Below are 25,368 nucleotides of genomic sequence, written 5' to 3'. Positions count from 1 at the left end.
ATCCTGTTTAATTCACATTTAACTGTGTTTTAATTTTAGAAATATAAACGTATCTGCATTTTATATGACTTAAAGTCAAAAGCATGTAGAAAAAACAATGAGATTTTAAAAATACAAAGAGCTTTCGCATATACGAGTTATATGTTACACTTGCGTATGTTTATATACAGTGTAGTTAAATTATATATTTTTAATATTGTTTAATAATTTCAATTATTACTCCTGATGTTTATCAAAATCAATGTATTTAAGCAGCATCGAAAGTCATTATAATTTTATTTTAATATTTTCTAGAAAAACTAGAGTAATGAAAAATAATACATATTTTAATTGGAACAGCACTGGTTGCTAATTAGTTTGTATACCATAAATAAATATAGGTTAGTTTAAAGGTCAAACTTCAAGTTGTGCCAATATATTATAAGGCACATCAATATTGTGTGAATATTGCCCTTGATTGAAAAAAGCTTTCATAGTATCAAGTTTATATATCAGTCGTTAATCTTCTAGTAAAATAGGGTTATTGAAAGGTCATTCTAATTGTATTCAAGCAATTTACAAAAGTTCATGTTTGGAGTCAAACTAATTTAATATAAAAAACTAAAAATAGATAATTACTATATGTATATTATTTATTATAGAAAATATTATTAAAAGTATTGCGTAACTTGAATTTACAAATATTTACAATATTTAATATGAAAAATAGTCCGTTAAAGAAGTCGTAAAAACTAATGCAAAGCAAAGCAACAGCAATTAAGCTCAACGCCAAATAAAAGTGAACTTAATTTTTAAGTGCAGATTTATTTTCTTAACAATAAAAAGTAAATTTGTGATAAAAATGGCTGTGTGTTTCAACAACATTGTTTAAAAACCTTAAAGCAAGTGACGATATTCAAAGTATTTATTTTAGTTTTTAAAGCATTTTTTTTATATGTTCCTGTTTGATTCTCAAGTTTCTAAAGTTAATACACCTAATTTATTTAACAATTAAATTATTTTGCAATATCAAAAACCAGTAATTTAAACAAATATATTATTTTTTTTTAATGTAATAAATATAAAAATATTATAAATTACCCTAATCCAATTTAAACAGATTTTCATGCGTGATTAACATTAAAATGGATTTATGCTGAAGGTCGTTTCAAGGACAACGCAATATATAAATTGCCACACACCGCACGTTCTATAATCAGCCATTAAAACTTATAACTTTACTTTAATGGTCTTTTTTATTTGTAAATTACCGATAAAATACTAATGGGCCATCCGAGTTTGACCTCTCTTTAATCTTTTTAATATTTATTTTGCAATTTCCCCACCACCTAGACACACTCGGCGTTTTGCACCCTTAAAACTTTCGAGGAGAGTAATACACGCAATAATAATAAAGTAAGCCCGAACCGAAAAGCTCGTGTAAAACACCCAGTTTAAACTGTCAGGAAAAATCGTTGTTTATGATTATTTATTTCCGGGTTCGAATCCTTTCAACAACAACAAATGTGAATACTTTCTATACTGTCATCAGTGAGAGTGGCTCATACGAAATGTATTAAAATATTTAACTCTTTTCATTACTGCCTTTAACGATAATATAGCTGAAGTATCTGAAATGCTGTTTTTTTTCTTAATGAAGTTTTATTTTTATTAGTTTAATAGTTAGTACTGTTTTAGTAACACTATATTTAAATACATTTTCACTAGTAAAGATATATTTATACTAATGAAAATATAATTTATTTAATTGGGTTCAGAATGTGCTTCTAGCATTACACTGATACACAAATAAATTTATTTATAGCAAATGTATCAAAAATGATCCTCAGACAATCCTATTTCACTCTCACTATACAATATTAACGATATTTTGTGGTACACTCAAAAGCAATTTTCATATTTGATATAGCACCGGTCGAACTGGCTGCTGTGTAACCATATGCTGCTTTTCACCCCCTAAAACTTTCTAGACGTGTAATACTCGTACACGCAATAATAATAAAGTAAACCCAAACTGAAAAGCACCTGTAAAACACCGGTTTAAAACGGAACCGCGTCGGGGAAAATCGTTGTTTATGAATTTTCCTTTTCCGGGTCGAATCCTTTCGCGCGCGTAAATATACTTTTATAACCCGTTCGAACGCTTTGCTCTCTGGCCGTTAAATAATTAATATGTCCCCCCACATACATAAAAGATGGGTATAAACAATTTTTATAACACCCGATTTATCGCCGTCCTATTAAGCTCGATACACATTAAATCCGCTTTACGAGCAAAGAGTCGAACGTTCATAATGCGACTTTTAATTTAAAATTTATTTAAAGCTCTGATTTCTGTATTAAACGGATGAAAATATAATAAAATAAATATTTAGTATTTTATTTTTACACCAGTTAGTTTATTGTCATTTATAAAATACTGTAAAAAACGTAATATTTTAATATATAATATGTATTTATATTTGGGAATATTAAAACATATACAAGAGACTTAAGAAACACTTGTTGAGTATTATCATATGGCAATATAGTTAGATTTAATCAATAGATTTAACCGAAAATTCATTATGATTTAAATGAATATCAAATTATGATTTAAATTAATCAAAATTAATATATTTTTAAATAAAATTTTTGAACCTTTATTGATATGAAAACTTTAGTGTTTTTCAATTTATATTTTATTCATCTGAGTAATTGTTATATAATCATAGATTAGGCTTTTCATGATTTTCCTAATCTTACAGATGAATATTGTAATGAATAAATAAAATAAAATGTAACTTAATACATCTGAACATATATTTATTATACGCTTTCCTAAAACTTCATTATTTAATAAAATATATTTCCCTGATTTATAGACATTGATTGAAAACTGTTGTTTTACTACTCACTAAGGTTTGTTAGTTAGATGCCTTCGTTAATGCTTACATGAATCCAGCAACGAAATAATTCACGAAACGGTAGCATTTAAAAGCGCGCATATTCATTACTTGTGCAATTTACAATAGAATTTATTTTACATTAATTGCTTAATTGACAAAAAGATTCATAGCTTGTGTTCCATTTCCATGATATTCCTTTTAACAAAGCCGCTAAAAGCCACGCTATAAATATTAAAACTTAAATTTTAAAATTTAAATTCGAAATGAATTATTTATTTGAACGACACGATTAATTATTGGTATAGTCGGTGACTAATACCTGAAGCACCAAGGTTCGAATGTCATGTTTTTAATGTTTTTAAATTTTTGTCGTGTCTGAGAGATCGAAATAAGTCCTACAAGTCACATCATGCAGATTTGTAGCGTAGCTGCTGTTTGTTATTCTGTTTTTCCAATCCATATGAAGGATTAAATCATAAAAAAATAGTGGTAAATGCGTTTATATACTAGAAGATTTCGATTATGTTGACTTTTTTTATGTTGGCGGGTACTTTATATTTTTAAATTGATTTAAACTGCACAGCGATCGAATATAAAATTAAGCATGGAACGCTGATGGTTTACGCGATAAAAAATCAGAATTTTAATGATTGAAATTTGACGAACAAATAAATATTCAATTATATTCAAATTAAATATAAAACATATCGTATTGATTAATTATTATGAGATAATAATATAACATATATGTTCATTACATCTAATTTAATTTATTATGAAATCGCGATTAATGAGCACACAAAAATTTTAAAATAACTACAGTCAAGTTAATGATTAATGCGCAAACCTCCCTAATTATGTACTCTCCATACAATTCCTTTTAAATAATCTAATTTTAAATCGAAGCAGGAGATTTTGGTTATTAACACCATACTTGGAATTACAGACATAACTACTTAAATTTCAAATACAGTTTACTCTGGAACATGTCCAAAAATGTAGGTTACGATTCGTAACTAATTAAGCAAATATTTATTGCAAAATCTTGTTTATACTGTTGAGAAGAAGACTAAAGTTATTACTTTAATAAATATCAATGTAATAGTACATTCGGTGAATAATACCCGAAAGTTTAGATTCCATTCGTATACAAATCTTTATGTTTTTTTTAAATTTATAGACATGTAGTGTCTAAAAGATGAAAATTTGTATTTATTGCGTAATTATTATTTTGATTGACAATCACACAAAAATATTCATTACTTATATTGTCGTTTTAAAAACATTTTTCCAGAAGCTTTCATGTCGAACACTCTGTAGCAATTTAAAGTTCGATAACTTTCTAAGAACGTTAAAAACTTATTTGCATTGCTCTGGAATTTTTACAATATAAGTATAGCGCATTGAACTTTCTTGAATATAGTTAATGATATAAGTTTAGCTTAAACTAATTATATGTTATTTTAATGAATATTATTTACTCTTAAATTGTATGTAAATCAATATATATTTTCCAAAATAAACCAAAGCCCTACGATCTGAAGCAGCAATAATTGCTACTTTATAAGTTATCCCCTGTTATGATTTTCCAGGTATTTTGCGATACTATTCCGTGATTGGGCCATCAATCTTACTTACCTAATACGTCAGCACAATTTTTCTTGTGTGATTTTATATTTTTGTTCTGAGAGAATATAATTCTTGATAAATACTATAATGCTATTTTAGGTACACCCATGAGGGTCGCATTATACATCCATTTGCTATTGTTAGTAATAAATCCGCTTATATTTCCATTTCCCAGGATTATTTGAGCGTTGTTTTCTTTTGAAATTTCAAAATAAAACTAAACATGCGATAAAATCTAATATGTTAATAAAGTCAATTACACGAGAGCTCTTAGAATTTGCAATGTCTCCTTGGCGAAAACTAATTCGTATTTATTTTGCCGTCAGGTGACTTTTAAGAGAATGGCGCAATTTCCAAAATCAGGATTTACATAAATTACCTGAAAATCCGGATGAAATTTTATTATCGCGATTGTAAATTTGAAGATACGTCTCAATTAAAGTCTTTGTGCGGAGGCAACGTTTCGACACATAACGACGCTTAAATCTTTAGATTGTGACAATAATTGTTCTAAGGCTGTTTATTGAGATTTAAAATAACACGGGAAGCTGTATAGCACACTTGAATGAAAATTACATATATTAAAGTAATATTAATATTACTTGTACAAAATAAAATTAAGCTTCTCTTGTGTCAGTGATTAATCAGAGCACGGATTGTCTGAATTTATGCTACTTTATTAATTGAATTAATATGTCTCTGGAAAGGTTTATAGCTATAGTTTATCACTGCACAGGATGCTAGGTGTTTTTTTTTGTAACCGGACAGTGTATTGGTCCAATGTACATTTTTTTCATTTGACATGGCAGTTAATCTTCATTTAAAGCATGCTGTTCCAACGGTGAGCACACGGTTTATATCTGTTACTTTCATATTGTCACCCTCGTTTTTTTTAACAAAACGGTTTGTTTGATTCTTCTTAACCGTCTAACCCAGAAGTTGGCAAATTTTTTTGTCGGACCGCAAATAGTTTAGTGTGCTTAAAAAAATAAAAATTCTATGGAAAATTACTGAAAATACATGCCTCTAGTAATAAGCTTTACTTATAAAAATAACGAAATTTCGTTTTTAAAGATAAACTTTTAATAAACTGGAATTTCGTTACTTTTTTAGGGGGCGTAGCCCTAGGGATGGTTGACCTCGCAGCCAATGAGACTCTTGTGCGAATCTAAATGGACTTGTTTTATTAAGTTATATTTACATGTGACAAATGGACGATTACGGCGTGACGTTTCTCGCGATGAAAGTGAACGTGGTGCAGGTGGTGATGGCCGTAGATGATGCTCAGGGTTCTTAGGCTGCGTGCGGCGAGTGTCAGGTCTGTCGGTATCTCTGCTGTCTCCAAGCAGTCTGCCTCCGATCGTTTTGTATCTCGGACTTTCTGCCCTCTCCTCATCAGAGTCCGGGCTTATATCCTTTAGGGCAGAGGTCGGCAAAGTGCGGTTCCGGAGCCGCATGCGGCTCTTTGGCCCCTTAAGTGCGGCTCTGGCACAAATATCCACGGGCATTCGCACCAGATTTAAAAAACAAGGAAATATGGAGCTCTAAATTCGAACGTCTTTGTGTTGATTTGGAAAATTATAATAAAGGTTTGCTAAATTAATAAATAGATTTGGCTCTCAAATTTTTTTTAATCGTTGTAATGTGCATATTTGGCTCTTTGGCTAATAAGTTTGCCGACCACTGCTTTAGGGGGATGCACGTTAGCTGGCCAATCGCGATTGTGCATCGATCTCTTAGCCAATCGCTGAAGTGGCTTCTTAGAATTCGAGAAATCAGATGTGTATTTTTGAAAGCAGGTTTTTTGCTTGGCTCCAGACTTTCGAATTCTTAGGAAAGGGTTTGCATTGCGTCCGTACCGTTTTGTCACAAAAAGGATTGTCTTAACGACTCGTGTTGTGTCTGATCAAAAGAAATCCCTTTTGTGCCATGATGTTTGTCTCGTTGTTAATGAATGAACGTTTTTGGTCACGGTCATTAACAATGAGATAATCGCCCTTTTAAATGTGCCTATATGTGTGGTCGCCACCCTTTAAATTTAATGCAAATGATCATTTATTAATGCTGACCTGAAATTGTGAACTTATGTTTTAAAAATATCTTTTCATATAGGTGCTGCTGAATACAAATATTATATTAATATAAATATAAAAAAATATAAACATATCTGTCACTTGAAATACGCATTAAGAGAATTAAGTTAGTTTCTTTTCTTGGAATTTCAGATTGATCACATTAAATTGAAGGTATAGAGATAGTTCTCAATGAATTTTTAAAAACGGAAATATATTCTACACTTAAGATTTTAAAAATGATGCTAAAACGCATTATTTTTTCAAAGGAGAGATTATGTTTATTATCGAATTTTTGATACCATTTTGTAATTCATAAAACTGGATTATAAATAGTGACTAAATTAAAATTAAAACTGAAACCAGTTTGACACGCTTGAAATATCAATTTTTATTTTAGTTTTTAAATTCGAAAAATATTTATAGTAGTGAAAATATAACGAATTCTCTATGTGCTTTTTAAGCTTATGCTCAATAAAAATAAGGACAAAAGTGAAAATATAGCTTCACTGCCAGAGTAGCATTCATGAAACGTTTCAAGTTTCGCACTACTTATATTTGATCAATATTTTTTTTATTTTTTTTGTTTAGTAGTAACTAAAAAAATATTTAATGATTAAATGAAAACCGCTTTATTTTATCATATTAATTATTGTTTAACAAACAAAATTAAAATCAGATTACTTTAATTACATGAACTTTGCAACACACTTTATCGGCTTATTGGCGGCATAATCGCAAAATTTCAACAACCCATCAAATGATAACACACAGCTGCCGGTTTGCGTCACGTTTTATTGCATAAATTTACACACACAAGTATTATCGTTCAGTCGGATGCTACGGCACGATCGGTGTTCGATCTGATTCATTTCCCCCAAATTTCAACGGTGTAGTTGTAGCCTCTGGAGGGAGCAGATTTGAATCTAATCGTACAATTCGATCTACCCAGTCCACCTGAAACAAGGGTGGCTGTGGCGTTTTGCGTTACTCCCACCTCCACGGCCCTGATGTAAGTGATGTTGACTGCGAACCCTCTGTACACCATATCCTGGGTCTGGGTTTGTCCGTTTACTGCCTTCTTAGTAGCATTGTTCCTAAAAAAATAATAATGAAAGTTATGATGAGTTGAACTAAGTAACTAATGTTTTATGTTAAGCAGTTCCAGAGAAGCTCTAGTTAAAACTATTATTATTATTATTAAAGCGGTGCTTTCATTTAAGAACTACCATATAATAATCTGTAGTAAAATTATTATATCATTAAAATACCCTATTTTTTATTTTTTAAATTAATGCAACAAATCCGCATACCCTTTTTCTGTCGTCTATTTAAAGAGCCAATCATAAATCAAAAATGTCTCATTTATTTTATTTCACAAAATATTTTTATTCTGGAAAATTAATGTAAAAATTTTTTTGTAACAAATTCCGCATACCCTCTTTTTCTGTCGTCTAAAGAGCCAATCATGAATCAAAAATGTCTCATATATTTCATTACGCAAAATATTATTTTTCACTTAATATTTAAAGAGGCAAAATTATACATGTTTAACAGGTGACTTTAAGAGACGATTTCTGACATTACATGAACAAAATACTTCAGTTACTGATTTATTAGTAATGATAAGTATAGTTTTTTGCTCCAATATTTTTTTTTTAATATAGTTGTATTTATCATTTATTTACGGCTAAATAAAAACTGTACGTCTTATTAAAATATACAAAAATTAATGGCATATAAATCAGCAAATAAATATAATTCAGACATGACGTTTTTTATAATAGTGTTATAAAGAACCATATAAATGTACTATATCAGAAAACTTTTATTAATAGAGTACAATAAGTATATTAATTCCATATTTTAGTCAACAATAATCAATCATTCAATTCAAACGTTTAAAAATGATTAATGGTAAATGTAATTTCACTTTGATACTCTTTGTGGATATTTTATAAATGGTATTCATTATAGTTTTAAGAATGTATTTCCATATTTGGCTTAATTCTACAACTCGACGCATTTAACGTAACCAAAGTTTATGATGTTTAATTAAGAAGTTAATTGAGTATAAGCTTCGTGCAATAATTGAATCGCACACCGCTAACAAGTCAAAAGGTATTGAAGGTAAATTGCCAGGACAAACTTTGTCCGATTAGAGCAAAACTTCATTACTAGTTTGGAATATCTCCATTAGCGACGCCTTTGTCGTCTGCGTCGCACAACTCCAAACACAACTTGAGAATTTCTAAATTAGCTCCAAGTGAATCGGGTAATTTTGACGTATTTTTTGCCCTGACCGTGTCGAAACAAATCGCGTTTTATTAGAGCAAAATAAAATAGATATAGAACACCCCTTAGATAATATTTTAATAGCTTCATATCGCGTTACTTGAGTATTAAGAGCACAATGGCTAAATGGATAGGCGCACTGAATTGACAACCGAAAGGTCAAATTCAAGCCCCATTGAAATTGGATACACTAAGTGTTGGAGCGCATAAATGTACTGAACTAAAAATTATTTTTATTATACCTGAATAAGATATTACTTCCAGCGTTGTTTCCTAAGATCAGGTTCGTGGATTGAACCTGATAAACTACAAATGCAAAAGCAAAGAGAACCAACAGCACTCGTACGTTCGCCATCTTGGTAGTACAATCACAATCTGCTCCTAAAAATTATCAGAACATATACAATTTATATGTATATGGATTAGAAAAATCTACAATACAATCTATGATTTTCCAGATAAACAGTAAAGTGTGTGATAAGTCTGGGAATTTATCATGAATCATAATTATCGCCATATATTTTTCAGTTTAGAATAAAAATAATTATTAATCTCATGATCCTATTGTGTGATATTTTTATCTCTTACTGCGTCTTGAATATATCATATAAGATATAATTCATTTGACTCATTGATCCAAATATGTCATATTAACAATCAAGGCAAAATAATTTATATATCATTGTAAATGGTTTTTTTTAATTTTCCCTCAATTTTCCATATGTTTTTATTGCTGTTAGTCCTGTAAACTAAAAAGAATCTTATACTTAAATTTTCATATCTGTATCTCCCTGTATTTTTAATCTTGTAATTAAATAAGAATCTACTAAAATAATTAAATTATTTTTATGTTTGTAATAATGTAAGAGCCTTAAAAATGTAGTGCAATATCAAAAATATGTAGTTTTAAAAGTCTGATTGGTTGCTCTTAATAGATTTTATCAAAGCTGTTAACGCTTTTTAAGGTCAAGACTAAGCGCAAGGTTGTGAGACATGATATGAAAATAAATAGACTATCTTTGAACGAAATATCCTCAGAACTATGTTTAGAACTATCAAAGAGGATTGAATATAAAGCTGTCTGACAAATCCCTTTGAGGTTTATTGTAGCGTCTGATACCATTTAATAAATTAATTACATCATTTAAAAATTATATAAGTATCATAAACATTAATTAAAAAAAACTTCTGCGTCTTAAGTAAGAAAGCTTACATATAAAATATCGCACAAAATATAATTTACCAAATATGAACAGAGTAATGTGGATGTCAGTTTTAAGTAGTAAAATCATATGGCGAGTCCGAGAGTTTTCGCTGTGGTCATCTATGATTGCCTGTGATTTTTTTTGAGAGTAGGTACTGTAGTCGTCGTTGATGACCAGCGTTTTTTTTAAATATTGCCGTTTGTAGTGTACTTGGCATGTGATATTCTGTGATTTATGATGTGTGAACAAGTGTCAAATTTGAATCTCAATCGCATTAGCATTTAACCACAACTCTAAAAGTCACTTCTTTAAACCATCCAATAATTACATTGTAATTCGAAATTAAATAGTTGCATAAAAACATCTCTGGTGTCATATCCGATTCCAGATGTGACGAACACTTTGTTGACTAATTTCAAGTATCTCTCTTGATATTTTATCGCATTAAACATTTTAGCTGTAATCTCGTCCATAGAACCATGATATCTTATTTTTATCTTTTAAATTTTCCTATTATTGAGGTATAAAAAAGCGCATATGTCCAAGGAACGTTATTTTCTTTCTTCGTTTGTAGGCTAAAATGGCGTCTTACTATTAATAGTAGGACTAACTTTTATCATAAGCATATAAATCCTCATCTCTAACGCTTTCAGCCTATCAATTCAAATAACAATGGCCATGTCCTGTATCTGTACAATAGCACTTTACAAATTTAAATATGTATAAAGATGTGAGTGCATGTTTGTGAGCCAGCATTAAATTTTAAAAACTGGCTTTTTACCTTACATTTTTTGTCGCGGTCGTTTTTTATTAGGTATTATATTATATATTATGTATTTAAAATGCATTACTCTCTCAATTCTATTTTCGTCTAATTGCTTGCATTTATCTTATTTTTAATCAATATTTATCCAAGAATATTTCTGTATCATTATAATTTGCATTTATTTTTAACTTTGAGTACTTCGTTGAATATGATTTGAGAATATATATTAAATATAGTAAAAAATAATACATTTCTGACATGTCTGACACTTTTCTCTAAAAAAATATTTTACTTAACCTCATTATTAATAAAAGTATGGCTGGTTATTAACATAAAAATATTTTTATGCTACAGTAATTTTTAAGTGGTGGCTATTGTGCAATTCTGGGTGCTCTACCGATTTTTAATGTTAATTTTTATAGTCAAACTATTATCGTTTTCATAAATTTTAAAGTAAATGATTGAATTTTAAATCATTATTGATTGCATTTATAGTGTTTTATGACTTTGTGGCAATAAATAAATTATTTACTTAATAAAAATGTGGATGTTTGTCCAGTCTTGTTTAGTTTAATATATAGTGCTTTCATTAGCCATTATGTTTTTATTTTATTAAAAATCTAAACAATATGAACATGATGAAAATTATACAAACAATAATAATACTATTAAACATTGTGTGTATCTAAAAATAGATTAGTACAATCCCAAATACATATTTTTCCAGCTTCTCATCCTTGTATTGGGCAAGCTCTTCAACCCTTTTAACGCTAGTGACTTTTTAGTGAGACATCTGTTTTTCTTCCCGCGTCAGTGTCTCTTTTTAAAAATAAATTTAAAATACTTGACTTACTGATAAATGAAGGTAGTACAATAATTTTTAATAATTTAAAAAAATGTAAGTAATTCGTTAACTTGCTTTAAAAAATAATCAACAAGTGACTCACCGGTGAGTCTCTGGCGTTTAAGTGATTAAAAGCTTTCAACTAAAAACAGAAAAACCATCTGAGCCGAACCAAAAAATTTCTGTTAACAAAATACATGTTCTTAAATATTACGTCAAATTGATAAATTTTCCTTATTCTTAGCTAGCCATTCTAATCTCTATATATTTTTCATTTCTCGACAAATTATTATATTTACTTTTCGATTTTCTTAGGACTTAAAAAAAATGTTGATAAATGAATAAATATATTTAATATATATTAATAATACAGTATATTAACGTAGATATATTTATATTATTGACAAACAGAGCACTGGTTATTCGTTGAAAAGAATAAACTTTATTATAATGGACGCGAATAATCGAATTACTTTGATTAATTACAAAGCGTCTAGTTACAAAAGAATTTAGGACTCCGGTAGTTATATCCAAATCGTAGAGAAAGGAATCAATAGCCATTGTTGCTACTTTACAATTCGAACAAGATGAAATAAACCTTTAGATTATTGAAAGAAAAACAAGATTTAAGTTCGCTGACAGGCAAATTTTATAGCGTAACTCTGTGGAAAGTTCCCATGCATTTTTTGAATCTACTGATTGCTACGCAGAGTGCCTTTTTCTTATCTGAATAAAAATGTTATACTTGGTTTTCCAAAGCAAGGATAAGGCTGATTAGAATAAATAAGAAAACCATAAACAATTTTTAGCAATTTAATTACTTCCGAGCTTTATTAAAAACTTCCAAAAACGCATGCACATTTTTAAACACCTTTTCTGATGCATAGGCTATAAAATATTTAAAAATATTTGTACAAATTAATTTGCTTAACAAAAAAGGCTTTATGAAAATACTCAAAAAATCAGGATATTTCACAAAAAATATTAATTCACACTTTGTCATTTTTCTTGAGAAATTATTCTTGAGATAAAACATTTGTTTTAGCAACCATTTTTTATATAAATGATATTCTGATTCAAAAAAGATAAATCGTATTAGTTTAACAGCTTTCTACTAAAAATATAAGTTGACTCAATGAAAAATCAGCTGTATATAGAAAAAACCATTTGAATCGAGCCAAAAATCTTTTAATTCAAGACAACTGAGCTAAAACACTTATTTTTATAAATGGAATTTCTGCTCAAAGTTAGATTACGCCCCCATCAGAACCAATTGCCTAATAAATCAACAAATCAAAAATGTTCCTTTTCTTGGTAATTTTTTAAAATAAATTTTCTTATTGAAATATTTTATTATCTTACTATGACTGCATACATTTGATTGGTAACTAAAAAATCGTTGAGTAATGCTAAATAATTCAGTAATGGAATTTGAACATATTTTTTAATATATAAAAGAATTTCTTTAAAATAAAAAGGACATGCATGACGTAAACTCAAATATCCTTAACATAAATTTTAATAAATTGATAAACTATTCATAAACTAGAACAACATGTAAATTATATATTTGTATATTACATAGAATAATCCAGTTATCATGTTATTATCTTTGGGTTTTCGTATATCGTTGCTTGTTGTGTGCAGCGGAATTTTAGGAAGAGCTTTTGTGTGCCAATGAAAATTCATTGATGTTTTCTGCTGTATATTTATTTAGGATCGACGAACTTTCAGTCAAACGAGATTACCGTTGACCCTTTTCGTGCTCGATCCGGATACGTTATCAATTTTACGCCCGTAAAAAACGACATATTGAGTTTCGTGAACTCAATCGAGGTTCAAAATATACAGTAAAATAGCACATTAAACAAAAATGGCGTGACGTGGCTTCACTAATTTATAAAATCAATATTGAAGAGGCGCTAACATTTTGCAACGATTATGCAAATTGCGATAGCATTCGCCGCACGGATTAGTTGTCAGGGTTAAAACCGTAAACCGGAATTTCGGATAGCAAGTTAAATTAATAGGCTGCAGGAAAATTTAAAATATCTCTAAATTGAACAAGTATACCAACGATATTTGTGGTTCAACGTAATATTTTAAGCGATTGTCGACATGTTTAATGCTTTTAATAAATCACACAACATTTATAATCTTATCATATAATGCACATATAATCTGAGTAAATCGGATGATCTGAAAGCATAACTGTTTTAATTGTAAATACAGAATATTGTTTATTATGGATAACTATTTTTAGTTATATTTATTTAAAAAAATATTTCTATTTCCAAATATTTAAATACCGTTAGAAACATTAAATATACTTGACAACTATTTAAACCTTAATTCAAAACTAATCTCGAACTCAATGGCTTTGCAGAATAATTAAGCAATGAAATTACATTAACACCATCTACTGGTTAAAGTGTAACTTTGTCATCCAAGTATAACTTCGTATCCTTTGATACTCCAAAGTGTAATATAATAACAAATATTTCGATTTTAATTGTGCTTATCAAAAAAGAATATTAGTGGGGGCTCAATATTAAAAATTAAAAATCGTACAAATAATAATTCAACAATGAACATTATGAACTGGCTAAGCTTTGGGCTTAAAACCATAAATATTTTTTTATAAATGGGTAAATTCTAGAGGTTCTGTTAGACTTTAATGCGATTGGCTTTTAATTAACCTTGTCTCTTTTCTGTCCAAGCTTTCTCGAAGGTTTTAGATATCCAGCTCTCGTTCAATTGCATAAGCTTTATGAGTTTTAATTCACTAGCAACTATGACAATGTTGGGACAGATGGGTCCGACCTCCTACTTAGGCTGTCGCGAGTGACAACTGCGGTCGCGTAATCCGGCGCGAAACCATTGCATTAACAATTGCTATAAATACCAGTGCTGAAAAAAGACACAACCCAGGCATTGGGGTCTGGGCTTTATTTTATGAAAAAAATATCAAATCAATAATTCGCATTTCTCGAAAAAATTACTGATTTTTCGAGAGTTTTCTTTTATTAATAATTGTATTTTTTCGAATAATTTTTAATGTTTTACAGCCACTGCGCATAAGAAGGAGGGTGTCTGTGCCAGATGATTTAAAATATGCTAGCTTTCTTGAAAGCTTTAATAATAGGTCTTCAAAGCGAAAAAACTGTTTACGATTTTTTAATACTTCAATCGTCCTTATTTTTTCTTTTGTAATCTAAAAACTTCATTATCAATCAGATAGGAAGAAACTGCTTTGCATGGAAATCAGCAGATTTAAAAATGCATGAGGGATTTCCACACAGTTACGCCATACATAATTATGTCGGCAAACTAAAATCTCGGTTTTTTATATTTATATTGTTCGTAATAGCAACAACTGTTATATCTAGAATAATATACTGTATTAGTATAATTACATTTTAAGGTGTGATTACTTCGTAGCCAGTGAGACTCTAGTTTGAGTTTTATTACATCATATTTACATATGTTGCGATATACGATAAATGGCGAGATGTTTTTTTCCGAGCAGTGGTGGAGAAGCTGGCGGTGGGATGTGTGAGTCCATGATTGTATGTTGTTCGTGAGCGGCGGACGTCTGCTGGTTTCTTTAAATGTCTGTTTGGTGGGGTGGTTGCTGGTGACTGCCTTCTCCTCATCATAGTATCTTGTTGACCAATTGCAATTATGCAGCGATCATCTAGCTAATCGCTGCAGTCGCTTCTTAGAACGGCGAAATAGATATACGCCTTTAGAAAGCAACATTCGCTTGATGGGCATTGTCCAAGATCGTATTGCATTGCACCGGGAATCTTGTATATCTTCTGATTTATTATATATATGGTTATTTATTATATCCTTGTTGATGGCTGATCATTTTGGTCACAGTAAATTTACTCAAGTTTTGAGACAAAGTCATTTGTGTGTGGTCGCCACAACATACTTATATTTATATATATTTTTGTATTTATAAAAAACTAATAAAACTAATAACTATAAAGAACATCGCTAAATTGTATTAGTAAATCTTTGCTTAAAAATGAACCACTAAAAAAACTTTGCACTTAAGAGGATTATTAATTAGCAAGACCTTTAAGCGTATTACAATAATAACGTTGCTAATACTAAATATATATCAATTCTTGCAATAAAGACAGTATAAAAAATCTTTATATATATAATAGCTTTGTAGATTTACTTTTAAAATATCCCTCGCATCGTATAATATATAATTACGTAAGGGAAGCGTATTATTTTGACATACTTATTATTTTTTATCTAACATACATATGCTTATATTTGATATTATTTTATGAAACTCTTTTGAAAATATTTTGTTTAAAAGTCTAGTACTATTATGATATTGAGCTGGCATTTTTTTATAGCGTGTCACTTACTTGTTATGTACATTTTTAAAAAGCATACTTAGGAGAAACGAGAGAAATATTTTAAAGGAGGGAAAAAATAAAGATCTTTAACAGTAAAAAATATGTCTTATCATATCTGAAAAAACACATCATCGCTTAATTATTAAATAATAAACTTTTGCAAATAAAAAAAGTAATAAATCAACACAGAAGTCAGTTTATTAATTATTTTCTAATTACTTATCGCAAAACTTTTTTATTTAGTAATAAATTACATTTTTGAATAACTTATTTAAATGCCAGAGAACTTTCTACATAAATGAAAAATATTTACCTAGTTCAGAATAAAATTTACTTAAGCAAATATTGAATCATGTGAATGCTTTCGCTGTTTTTGCTCGAATATTTTTCTGGTAAGGCATAGTAAAGAATAAACTTTTGTTTGAATCCGTCTGAAATGCAAATTTTGTTAGTTTGCTGAATCATTTTCAATGGTTTTATTCCCTGAATCACCGTTATTATGTAAATATGGATTGATTATGATATTTCTCCCGATTATTTAATCAATCACTAGGAATAGACAAGTTTGCCAAAACAAACTGTCGCAATCAATCTGCTTTATCTCGTTCACTCACCTAGCCTTTTCGATTACATAATCATTTTCATCGTGTTATCTGCATAAACCCATTATACAGAATGATCCATAAGTCACTTAACTAATAATGAATTATTAGTCAAAGTTCGTTAAAAAATATCGTGTATGATGTGCAGTTATAAGTCGTTTGTTTATTTGATATTATTTAACAATAAATCTGAATTACTCACCATGTGATATAAATGGTAAATACAATAATAATTCGTTCTCATAAAAATTATAGACACACAGACATATTTTAGCATTTACTTTACGAGCGCAAAACATAGATTTTATATCATAAAAAAATATACGTTTATTAGAATAAATTGAGTTTTTTTCATAATAAAATATTATAATATATAAGTGACGTAAGAGAGTAAGTAATTTATTTACTGTCGATATTTTAAAAGTCGCAAGATTAAATTAAAACGCTCTTAATATGAAATGTAAATTGATTACCACAAAATAATTGAATAAAATAGATACTTCTTGATCTTGCAATAAACATTGTCATTTATCATATAGTAGCGTTTAAAAATATTTAGTTTTTATCGAGACATAATTGCCTTTAATCAAATATCATCTATACAAATCCCGATGCTATTATTCAATTATATTTCAACAAAGTCCCTTTGTATCCCTTTTGGAAATCCATCCTTTGTATTTCCATCGCTTTTTGACGGTCAATCAAGATCCTGTTTTCGATACGAGTTATCGCCGTCTGCGGCCAACCGTACGATCTCGTCGACCGTACCATAGATAAACGAACCAAAATTAACAAAATTCCAACATCAGATTAATAAAAATAGAATTACGTGGAATGGAAATTCGCTAGTTTCCCAACAACGGCAATAAAGCTTCAGTTCCAACGTTTGACTTTAGCTTCCTTTTTATTGGTACTTCCTGACAAAGAGCGTTGTTCATTACCGGTATTTTTCAAATGAAATATTGCTTAGGGAGAATTTCTCAAACGTTTTCTTTATTATATTATATCAACATATAAAAAAAGTTCTGTAACGACTTTGTGAATGAACGCAATGCTTCACCTTATCGCTTTCAACACTTGTTAATTAATATTTATATGTATAATTTTCACAACGAGATTTTCGGGAGTACTAAATAATAATAATTTTGTTTTCAATAAATTTACTTTGAGTTTCCGGTAAAGGTAAAAGAGTTTTATATTGTATTAGGACACTTTTAAACACAATGAAAGCTTAACAACCCAAAGAGATCCAAGAAAAACTTCACAAATATATAATTATAGATTTGACCTAACATTAAAAAAAGTTGTTTCTATGAAAACAAATTTATCTCTTAATAATAATAATTGGTCTAAATATTAAATATAACTAACTCATTATGTTGGATTATCTAAATATAACAAACACAACAATAGCTACGGCATTATTTCAATTCAAGTTATCTTAATATTTTTTTATTACTTAGCCCTTTCATTCCGTTGTGATGAAGAGAGAATAATACATTATAAACACACAAAAGGCACATGAAACGTATATTTTTTATGCAAAAGCAAATTTCCATTGTCGCTTAAAATTAATTAGAAACGCAAATAGGATATAAAAAAATATATAATACGTTTTCCATATAATAATTATATTATATTAATAATAATTTAAATACAAACATTATATTACGTAATATAGTATATTAGTTAAAAAAATAGTAGCAAAATTAAATTAATATTTTATTCGAAAAAAAATGTAAATATTTATTTAATGTATTATTTTTAAATTAATAGTATACCTTTTATGATTATTTTTTAAACAATTATCTTATGTCTAGTTTATTCATTATAATTTTATACGTAGTATAATTTTTTCTATAAAAAATACCATCGTCTATATTTTTTGGTATAAATTGTACGTATAGTTTATTGATAAATTATTAAATTATTACATATTTTCATTTTTTTTTTGTAAAATTGTGCACAATTTTTAAAGTAAAAAAAATTGAATTCAGTCATAAGTAAGGGCTTTTACAACCATTATATTTCAATGTGTTAAAACTAACCAAACCAAAAATATGTAGTGTAGTGAACCTTGTTATCTTATTGCTTTAACAAATAAATATTGATAATAGATTTGATTAAATCAGAACGAAGCAAAAAAATATTTATTACTAAAAAAGTTAAGGATCCGGTATTCGTACAATTATTAGCTGCGGTACCTCACAGTAGTGAGGCACTGACAACTAATAATATATTATTATTTTATTAATTAATAACTTATACATATATATTGAAAAGTTACAGCAGTAGCTATTAGTTACAGCTACTGCTGTAACTTTTAAATACATAATATTTTTTTTTTAATATAATACTATATGATATTTAGCATATGCTTATTAGCTATTTTATTTATAGTATATTTTTTACATTAAATACTACGATTATAGTTTTCTTTTTATTTAATATTCTTTTTAATATAAAATACTGCATTTTGTATTTTATAGTAATAAATAATAGATCACTTTTGTTATATTTTTCAATACCTATTATAACCACATAATTAACCTATTGTGGTAGTTCAGGTATATTTCCTGACGTAACTTTAAAAATATTATGAAATACTAATTTATTTTTTTTGTAATCAATTCTACAAAATATATTTAAACGTACTAAAAAATATTTTCGTTGAAGTCTAAATATTTTTATGTTGATTTCATAATCAAATTAACTAAATATTTGACGTTAAATAATAAATATTTTTAATTACTACTTACAACTTAGAACACTTGATTTTAAAATGAAATAAAATCATTTTCTCTAAAATATAAATAACATTAACGTTTATTTAACATTTTGCCAATTTAATTAATAAATAATATTTTATATAATCATTTTAAATTTAATATGACACATCTTATAATTTAAATATTTTAAGAATAGCATTTTTAAGTTTGAAACATTGTATTAGATTCACAGAATATCTTTATATTTATTTTAATGGAAGTATGTAACTTTAAGCGTATTTCAAATCCAATTTACAAGAACGACAAGTGTAAATCACATACCTTTATATACTTTATGTTTCAGATGTGAAATTGAGTCACGCGCTTGAATAACGAATCCATTTACGTTTTTTCTTTAAATATTGTTATGCGTAAAATCGTGCAGAGTTTCTTATCTCAATGTGTTATTAAACGTACTGCTGTTGAAGTTACGCTATATATTTTACATATAATATATTATAGATAGACTCTATAAAAATATCATAATTAATCCTTTAAATAAATGATTATTTCAAATCATTTTTAATGCTTAAAATTGTATGAAATTTGAGTCCAATTGGCCACTCCGACGATCGATTACCAAAGCGTAGAAGAACAATAGTATTATGCGCAGGGTAGAATCTATTGTCTAGCGCGCATCTTTTCAAAGCAAAAACTATTTTTTGATTAACGTCTTAGAACGGATATACTATTATGTGATCCGAGAAATATTTTCAATTATAAACGCAATTGTTTTGTTATGAAATCTCTTGGCCTTACTTCTGAGCTTATTTTCGTTCGTTCGAAATGCACGTAAGAATGACCTCTAAATTATAACAATTATTTGATTTAATACAGCTGATTATTATTTGCCAAAAAATATATTAAATACACTTTATAAATTAATATTTAAATATATAAATGTGTTTCTTTTAAAAATATAACAACTAAAGATATCTCGTGAATACTATTACTGAATCATGTATTAAGAATTAAGACAACATTTTGATACAGTATTCTTATATTATAAAGTATACAAATACCATTAAATATAAGACAAATTATGTGTAGTGGTTTCTTCCTTAACCTTCTGCATCAAAATGTGTGGAAATACATGTTTTTAAAGTATAAGGTTTTCATAAATTTTATTACACAAAAGCAAAAGTCTTTCCGACTTCTGCAACATAAAATGATTACAAATCCGAAGCCATTTTGCACTTTACGACCTGCTTTCCACTTTTCCTTACAAAGTAAAAAGGACGATGCCATTGGCACTTTCGAGCTAATGTCTATATATATATCACCAAACGGTACTCGAAAGGGTTATACCGAAAATATGGCAATAAATATATGATTTTCAATTAAAACATAAAAATTAAAGCCAAAACATACAGATTCATTTTTCCAATACATATCGAATATTTTATGACTCCCATGATATTGCCGGAATTTCAGGTCCCGAAAACCCATCTGTTTTTGCTACTATGGTGTAAACAATGCCTATGAGGCAGTATAAAATTCCATAAGCATATAATGGAATCTTTCTCGTTGATATATCGCTTTTATTTTTCAACAAAAAGGGTCCGGATACTATTTCACTCCCGCATTGAAGAGGTTTTCGGTGGATTAAAAGGAGAATGCGTCGGAACTAATTTAAGCCCCACTAAAGAGCGGACACTATGGCAATGAGTGGCTTTTAGGTTGTAAAACATTTCCAATGGGTGGTGTAAAAATAACACAAATGTACACATTTCGTGGAATTTAAGTGTGTGTACTCTCAAACCCTTTTCAAGATTTTGATTGTAAATTAACTATTGCATTCTTTTTTTATTTATTTTAATATGTAATGCAAAACATAGCAATAATTTTCAAGAGATATAGTAATAAAAAATAACACTTATATTATCGATCCTTAATCATGACGATTGCGAGCGATGAATTGATTCTTATTTTCAACTCATTTTTGTTATGAAAGATGTAATAATAATATAAAAAAGATACGATATGACATTTGCTAATGCTCCACATCACATACCTGTACAACAATGGAATAGTTTCACTTACAATCCCCATCGCAAGAAAATAAAAATAATCATATATCAGACCCTTCGGTGGGTAAAGATCATTCCATTTTTATAAACCCTCAAAGACGCTCATTGTGTTTTTGATACCCTTTTTACGATACGTTTTCATTTTTTGGGATCACATATGTATGTACATATAGGCCAGCTCAGTCACAGACGGATGATAAATTTCATTTCATCGCAACGTACCTCGGTTTAACATAACCCTTTGTAGGTTTACAGATATCTATTAGAGTTTTGCGTATTCGCTGCCTAATGAAATTTCTCAAAGTCCTTATCGCCCACGGAAAACTTCTTACACGTGTTCATAACTCATACACGTATACAATATACCTACTCAAATTAGAGAGAGATTATTTAGTAAGAGCCTTTGTACCAGCGGCAGCCCTTTGACTTAAGCAACAAGAACCCACATCATAAAGTCGATGTAATTATAATATATAATTTATTGAAAATCTTTTTTAATACAAATATAAATCGGTTTTTAAAAAAATGTGTTTTTTCTTTTTTTGAGAAAGCATGTAAAGCATAAAAACTGTAGTTAGTGTATTATTTATTATAAACTTGTGTGTTTAGTAACCCTAAGGGATGTGACTTCACTGCCAGTAAGACGCAGGTGGAAACTAGTGAGAATTTTATTAGATTATATGCGACAAACTAAGATGGGCGAGATCGTTATTCTCCGAGCGGTGGTGGAGAAGCTGGCGCAGGGATGATGTCCGTGAAAGTTTCTCAGAGTTCTGGTTGGTGTGGCAGCAACAGTATAGCGGAGATTAATCCCTTTCTGCTACAGTGCTTGTATGGTGGCGTTCCTCTTAATAAACGTAAATGATGGTATGTTATACGCGGATGGGCGGGCGTTTGTTAATCTCTTCAAGTGTCTCCCAGTCTACCTATAACTGCCTGTGACTGCCTTTATATATTCAGGGGTGCAAAGCTTGCTCACCAATCACAATCATGCAGCACTACACTAAATAAGCATCCGACTTCAGAAAGTGACATTTGCTTGATGGATATCTTCGAGGTGAATTGCGTAATGGAAATATTGTAGCCTTACACGGTGCTATTTGTCTTCTGGTAATATTATATATTTCCATTACCGTTTCATAACAAAGAAATATTCATTCAATGCACCGGAGAATCTTTGCATGTTATTTATGAGGGAACCCTTTAGTTTTAGTCGTAAATGGAGCTTTTGTGTAATCGCACTATTGTTAAATAATCACTTTTGGTCAACGTAATTACGCGAGTTTCAAAAACGAAAGCCTGTGGGGTCGCAACAATATAATATTAAAAAATATGTATCTAATAATTATTTAGGGAAAAACATAACGATATTAAAAAAATATGTATATAATTAATTATTTAGGGAAAATCATCTAAATAAAAAATGTTTATTAAAATAAACCGCCATAATAGAATAGGAATAAAATGTATTTTACTAAAAAATGAACATATTTTTTAGTTAAACTATTGACATCAAAAAATTGGGTCACTAAAAAAAATCAAATCAAAAAAATATTTATTATAGAAAATCATTTATTTATCAAAAAAATAATATGTTTCATCAAATAATGCATAAATTAACTAAGGATCAATATATATAAAAATCTAAGAAGAGAGTAAAAAAATATTTGTTGATAATATAGATAGGGCTTAAAAATTCTGTTGAAGTTTTAATTTGTTTGAATTTTTTATCATTTAAATTCTAATTTAGCTGCAATATAAATTGGTTGAAAAAATGATTTTCAGAAAAAATTGTTTATATTTAAAAACAATTTTTAAATTGTTAAAATTTATCAAAATGCATTGTTAAAATTGATCAAAATGCACTGCAATAAAAGTATTTAATGTATTTGTATAGACAATGTCTAAGTAGCTGAAATCCGTCCATATCTCCGATCGTCACGTTCGCTTGTATAACGTCGCGTGACAAATAAACTTGTTCTGCAAGACATATAAATAATTTAGTTTTTTTATGCCTTTAACAAGTAATTGTGACCAATTTTAGTTTCACGCTAAGCAGGTGGCCCCGATAAATAACATCATCAATTATCTGTACTCATGTGCTTAAAAAATCCAGTTTATATTATTAGATTTTGAGAAAGCCTTTGACAAAGTTTGTCATAGGTTATTATTAAAAAAATTGTCGAACCTCGGTTGCTCAGATAATTTAACTCGGTTATTCTCGAGTTATTTAAGCAATAGTAGACAGTTTGTAGCCTATGGTGGCCGATTGTCAAAAGAATATTTTACCCCTTCGGGGGTTCCTCAAGGATCCAATCTGGAACCTCTACTTTTTGTGTTATTTATTAATGACATAAATACAGCAATTAAAAATTCAAGTATTTTTCTGTACGCAGATGATTTAAAATTATATAAATGCATTCGATCTGTTGTGGACTCCTTTCTCTCTACAAAGTGATGGAGATGGGCTTCCGTTAACCGTCTGCCCTTTAGTGTCGGAAAGTGCCATACTCTGTCATTTTCTCGATCTCATTCGCCATTAGCTTATTTCTACCATCTCGGTGGTAACATTTTGACTAGAGAAACTTCCACTAAAGATCTCGGAATCACTTTCAAGAGCAAATGGAGGTTCTCTCTACACATACACGATGTCTGTGATAAAACTTCCAAGATGCTCGGCTTTGTTATGAGGAATGCCTTTCACTTTGACGATCCGTCAGTTATTCGTATCCTCTATGACCCCTGAGTTCGTAGCATTCTTGAATCGGGATCTATAATTTGGAATCCTGAATAGCTAAATATTCCCTTTTAGTGGAAAAGATTCAAAAAAGATATTTAAGATACCTTTACAAAAGGACATTTGGTTATTATCCGTACTTATATCCCAGCGCCTTTCTTTTAGGAGCGTTGGCATATGATTCGCTGAGTTCTCGCAGAAAGTTATGTCGCTAAGCATTTTTTCAAATTACTAAAAGGTGCTGTCGACAATCCAGCTATTCTCGAGGAATTCTAGTTTTGGGTTCCGGAACATTTTCGATAATCACGATCGCGACCTCTTTTGATGGCCATTAGGGCTAGGACATCTGCACTTGCCGACTCGCCTATAGCTGTGGCCATCCGGCTCCTTAATACGCTGGCATTACATATTGACTTATTTAATGTTAGCTACGAGGATCTGATCCAGTTTGTATCATTTAATTTTAATATTTTATATTTTTTTGTTATGTTTAAGTATTGTTATATTTATGTATATATACGTTTTTTTTTTTTTATAAATTTAAAATTTGTGGCGCATTGGGATAACCTGTTAGGCTACGATGGTCTTAATTTAATCTAAAAAAATAAATAAAAATAAAAATTAGCTAGTAACCGAACCAATATACCATGTAGTATATATGTTAAGGTTAATTTCACGCCTCATTCCCTATGTATTTATGTATTCCCTAAAAAACTCAATTTTCCAGAACACCTAATGTAATAACATTGTCCACACCCTGTCTAATCCGGGCATTGCACGCCTAATCTAATTCCAAAATATCACCGAAAAGAGGAAGCCACGTTGGTGACCCGCGATAAAAAAGAACGACGAAAAAAATACTAGTCTCATAATAAAAACGTCGTCTTTCCGAAGCGCCTATATACATATATATGCGTACATATATATAAAGTGAGAAGGGGAGATATAATGACAAAAATTAAATGTTATTATTATGACCCTTGCGTCGACAAGCCCTGAGGGCTTATATTAAAAACGTGATTTGCTGGCTTTTATCTCGTAAAACAGGCGTTAATTTGTCTGCCTTTTGCGGCTTTTGTCAGAGTTTTTTTTTTCTAAAAAAAAGTTTTTCGCGTCGAATGTCGTTAGGAATGTATGTTCGTAACGC

The 25,368-nt window shown here is 29.2% G+C and overlaps 2 protein-coding genes across 3 annotated transcripts in view; one reads left to right on the top strand and one right to left on the bottom strand.

The window, feature by feature from the left end:
• The window catches only part of LOC148237172 (somatostatin receptor type 2-like), a 211,488-nt gene that overhangs the window by 168,292 nt on the left and 17,828 nt on the right, over positions 1-25,368 (top strand). The gene's annotated exons all lie outside the window — the stretch shown is intronic.
• LOC148237173 (uncharacterized) lies at positions 7,198-9,261 on the bottom strand. The gene is made up of 2 exons (XM_088182289.1): positions 9,127-9,261; positions 7,198-7,686 (listed from the first exon to the last, which is right to left on the bottom strand). The coding sequence occupies exons 1-2, from the start codon at positions 9,237-9,239 to the stop codon at positions 7,458-7,460; spliced, it is 342 nt and encodes a 113-aa protein (XP_088038415.1). The 5' UTR covers positions 9,240-9,261; the 3' UTR covers positions 7,198-7,457.

This window comes from Plectrocnemia conspersa, unplaced genomic scaffold (genome assembly GCF_051122295.1).
Source record: "Plectrocnemia conspersa isolate PC_06_02 unplaced genomic scaffold, ASM5112229v1 ptg000003l, whole genome shotgun sequence".
Taxonomy (NCBI): Eukaryota; Metazoa; Arthropoda; class Insecta; order Trichoptera; family Polycentropodidae; genus Plectrocnemia; species Plectrocnemia conspersa.
Note: the sequence above shows the minus strand (reverse complement) of the source record. Positions and strands in the feature narration are given on the sequence as shown.

What these genes read in the sequence shown, in the direction of transcription:
- LOC148237173 (XM_088182289.1), bottom strand. Translation starts at nt 9,239, where the DNA reads ATGGCGAACGTACGAGTGCTGTTGGTTCTCTTTGCTTTTGCATTTGTA. An exon ending in GGAAGTAATATCTTATTCAG is followed by an intron (nt 7,687 to 9,126) that starts GTATAATAAAAA and finishes TTATTTTTTTAG; the next exon opens with GAACAATGCTACTAAGAAGG.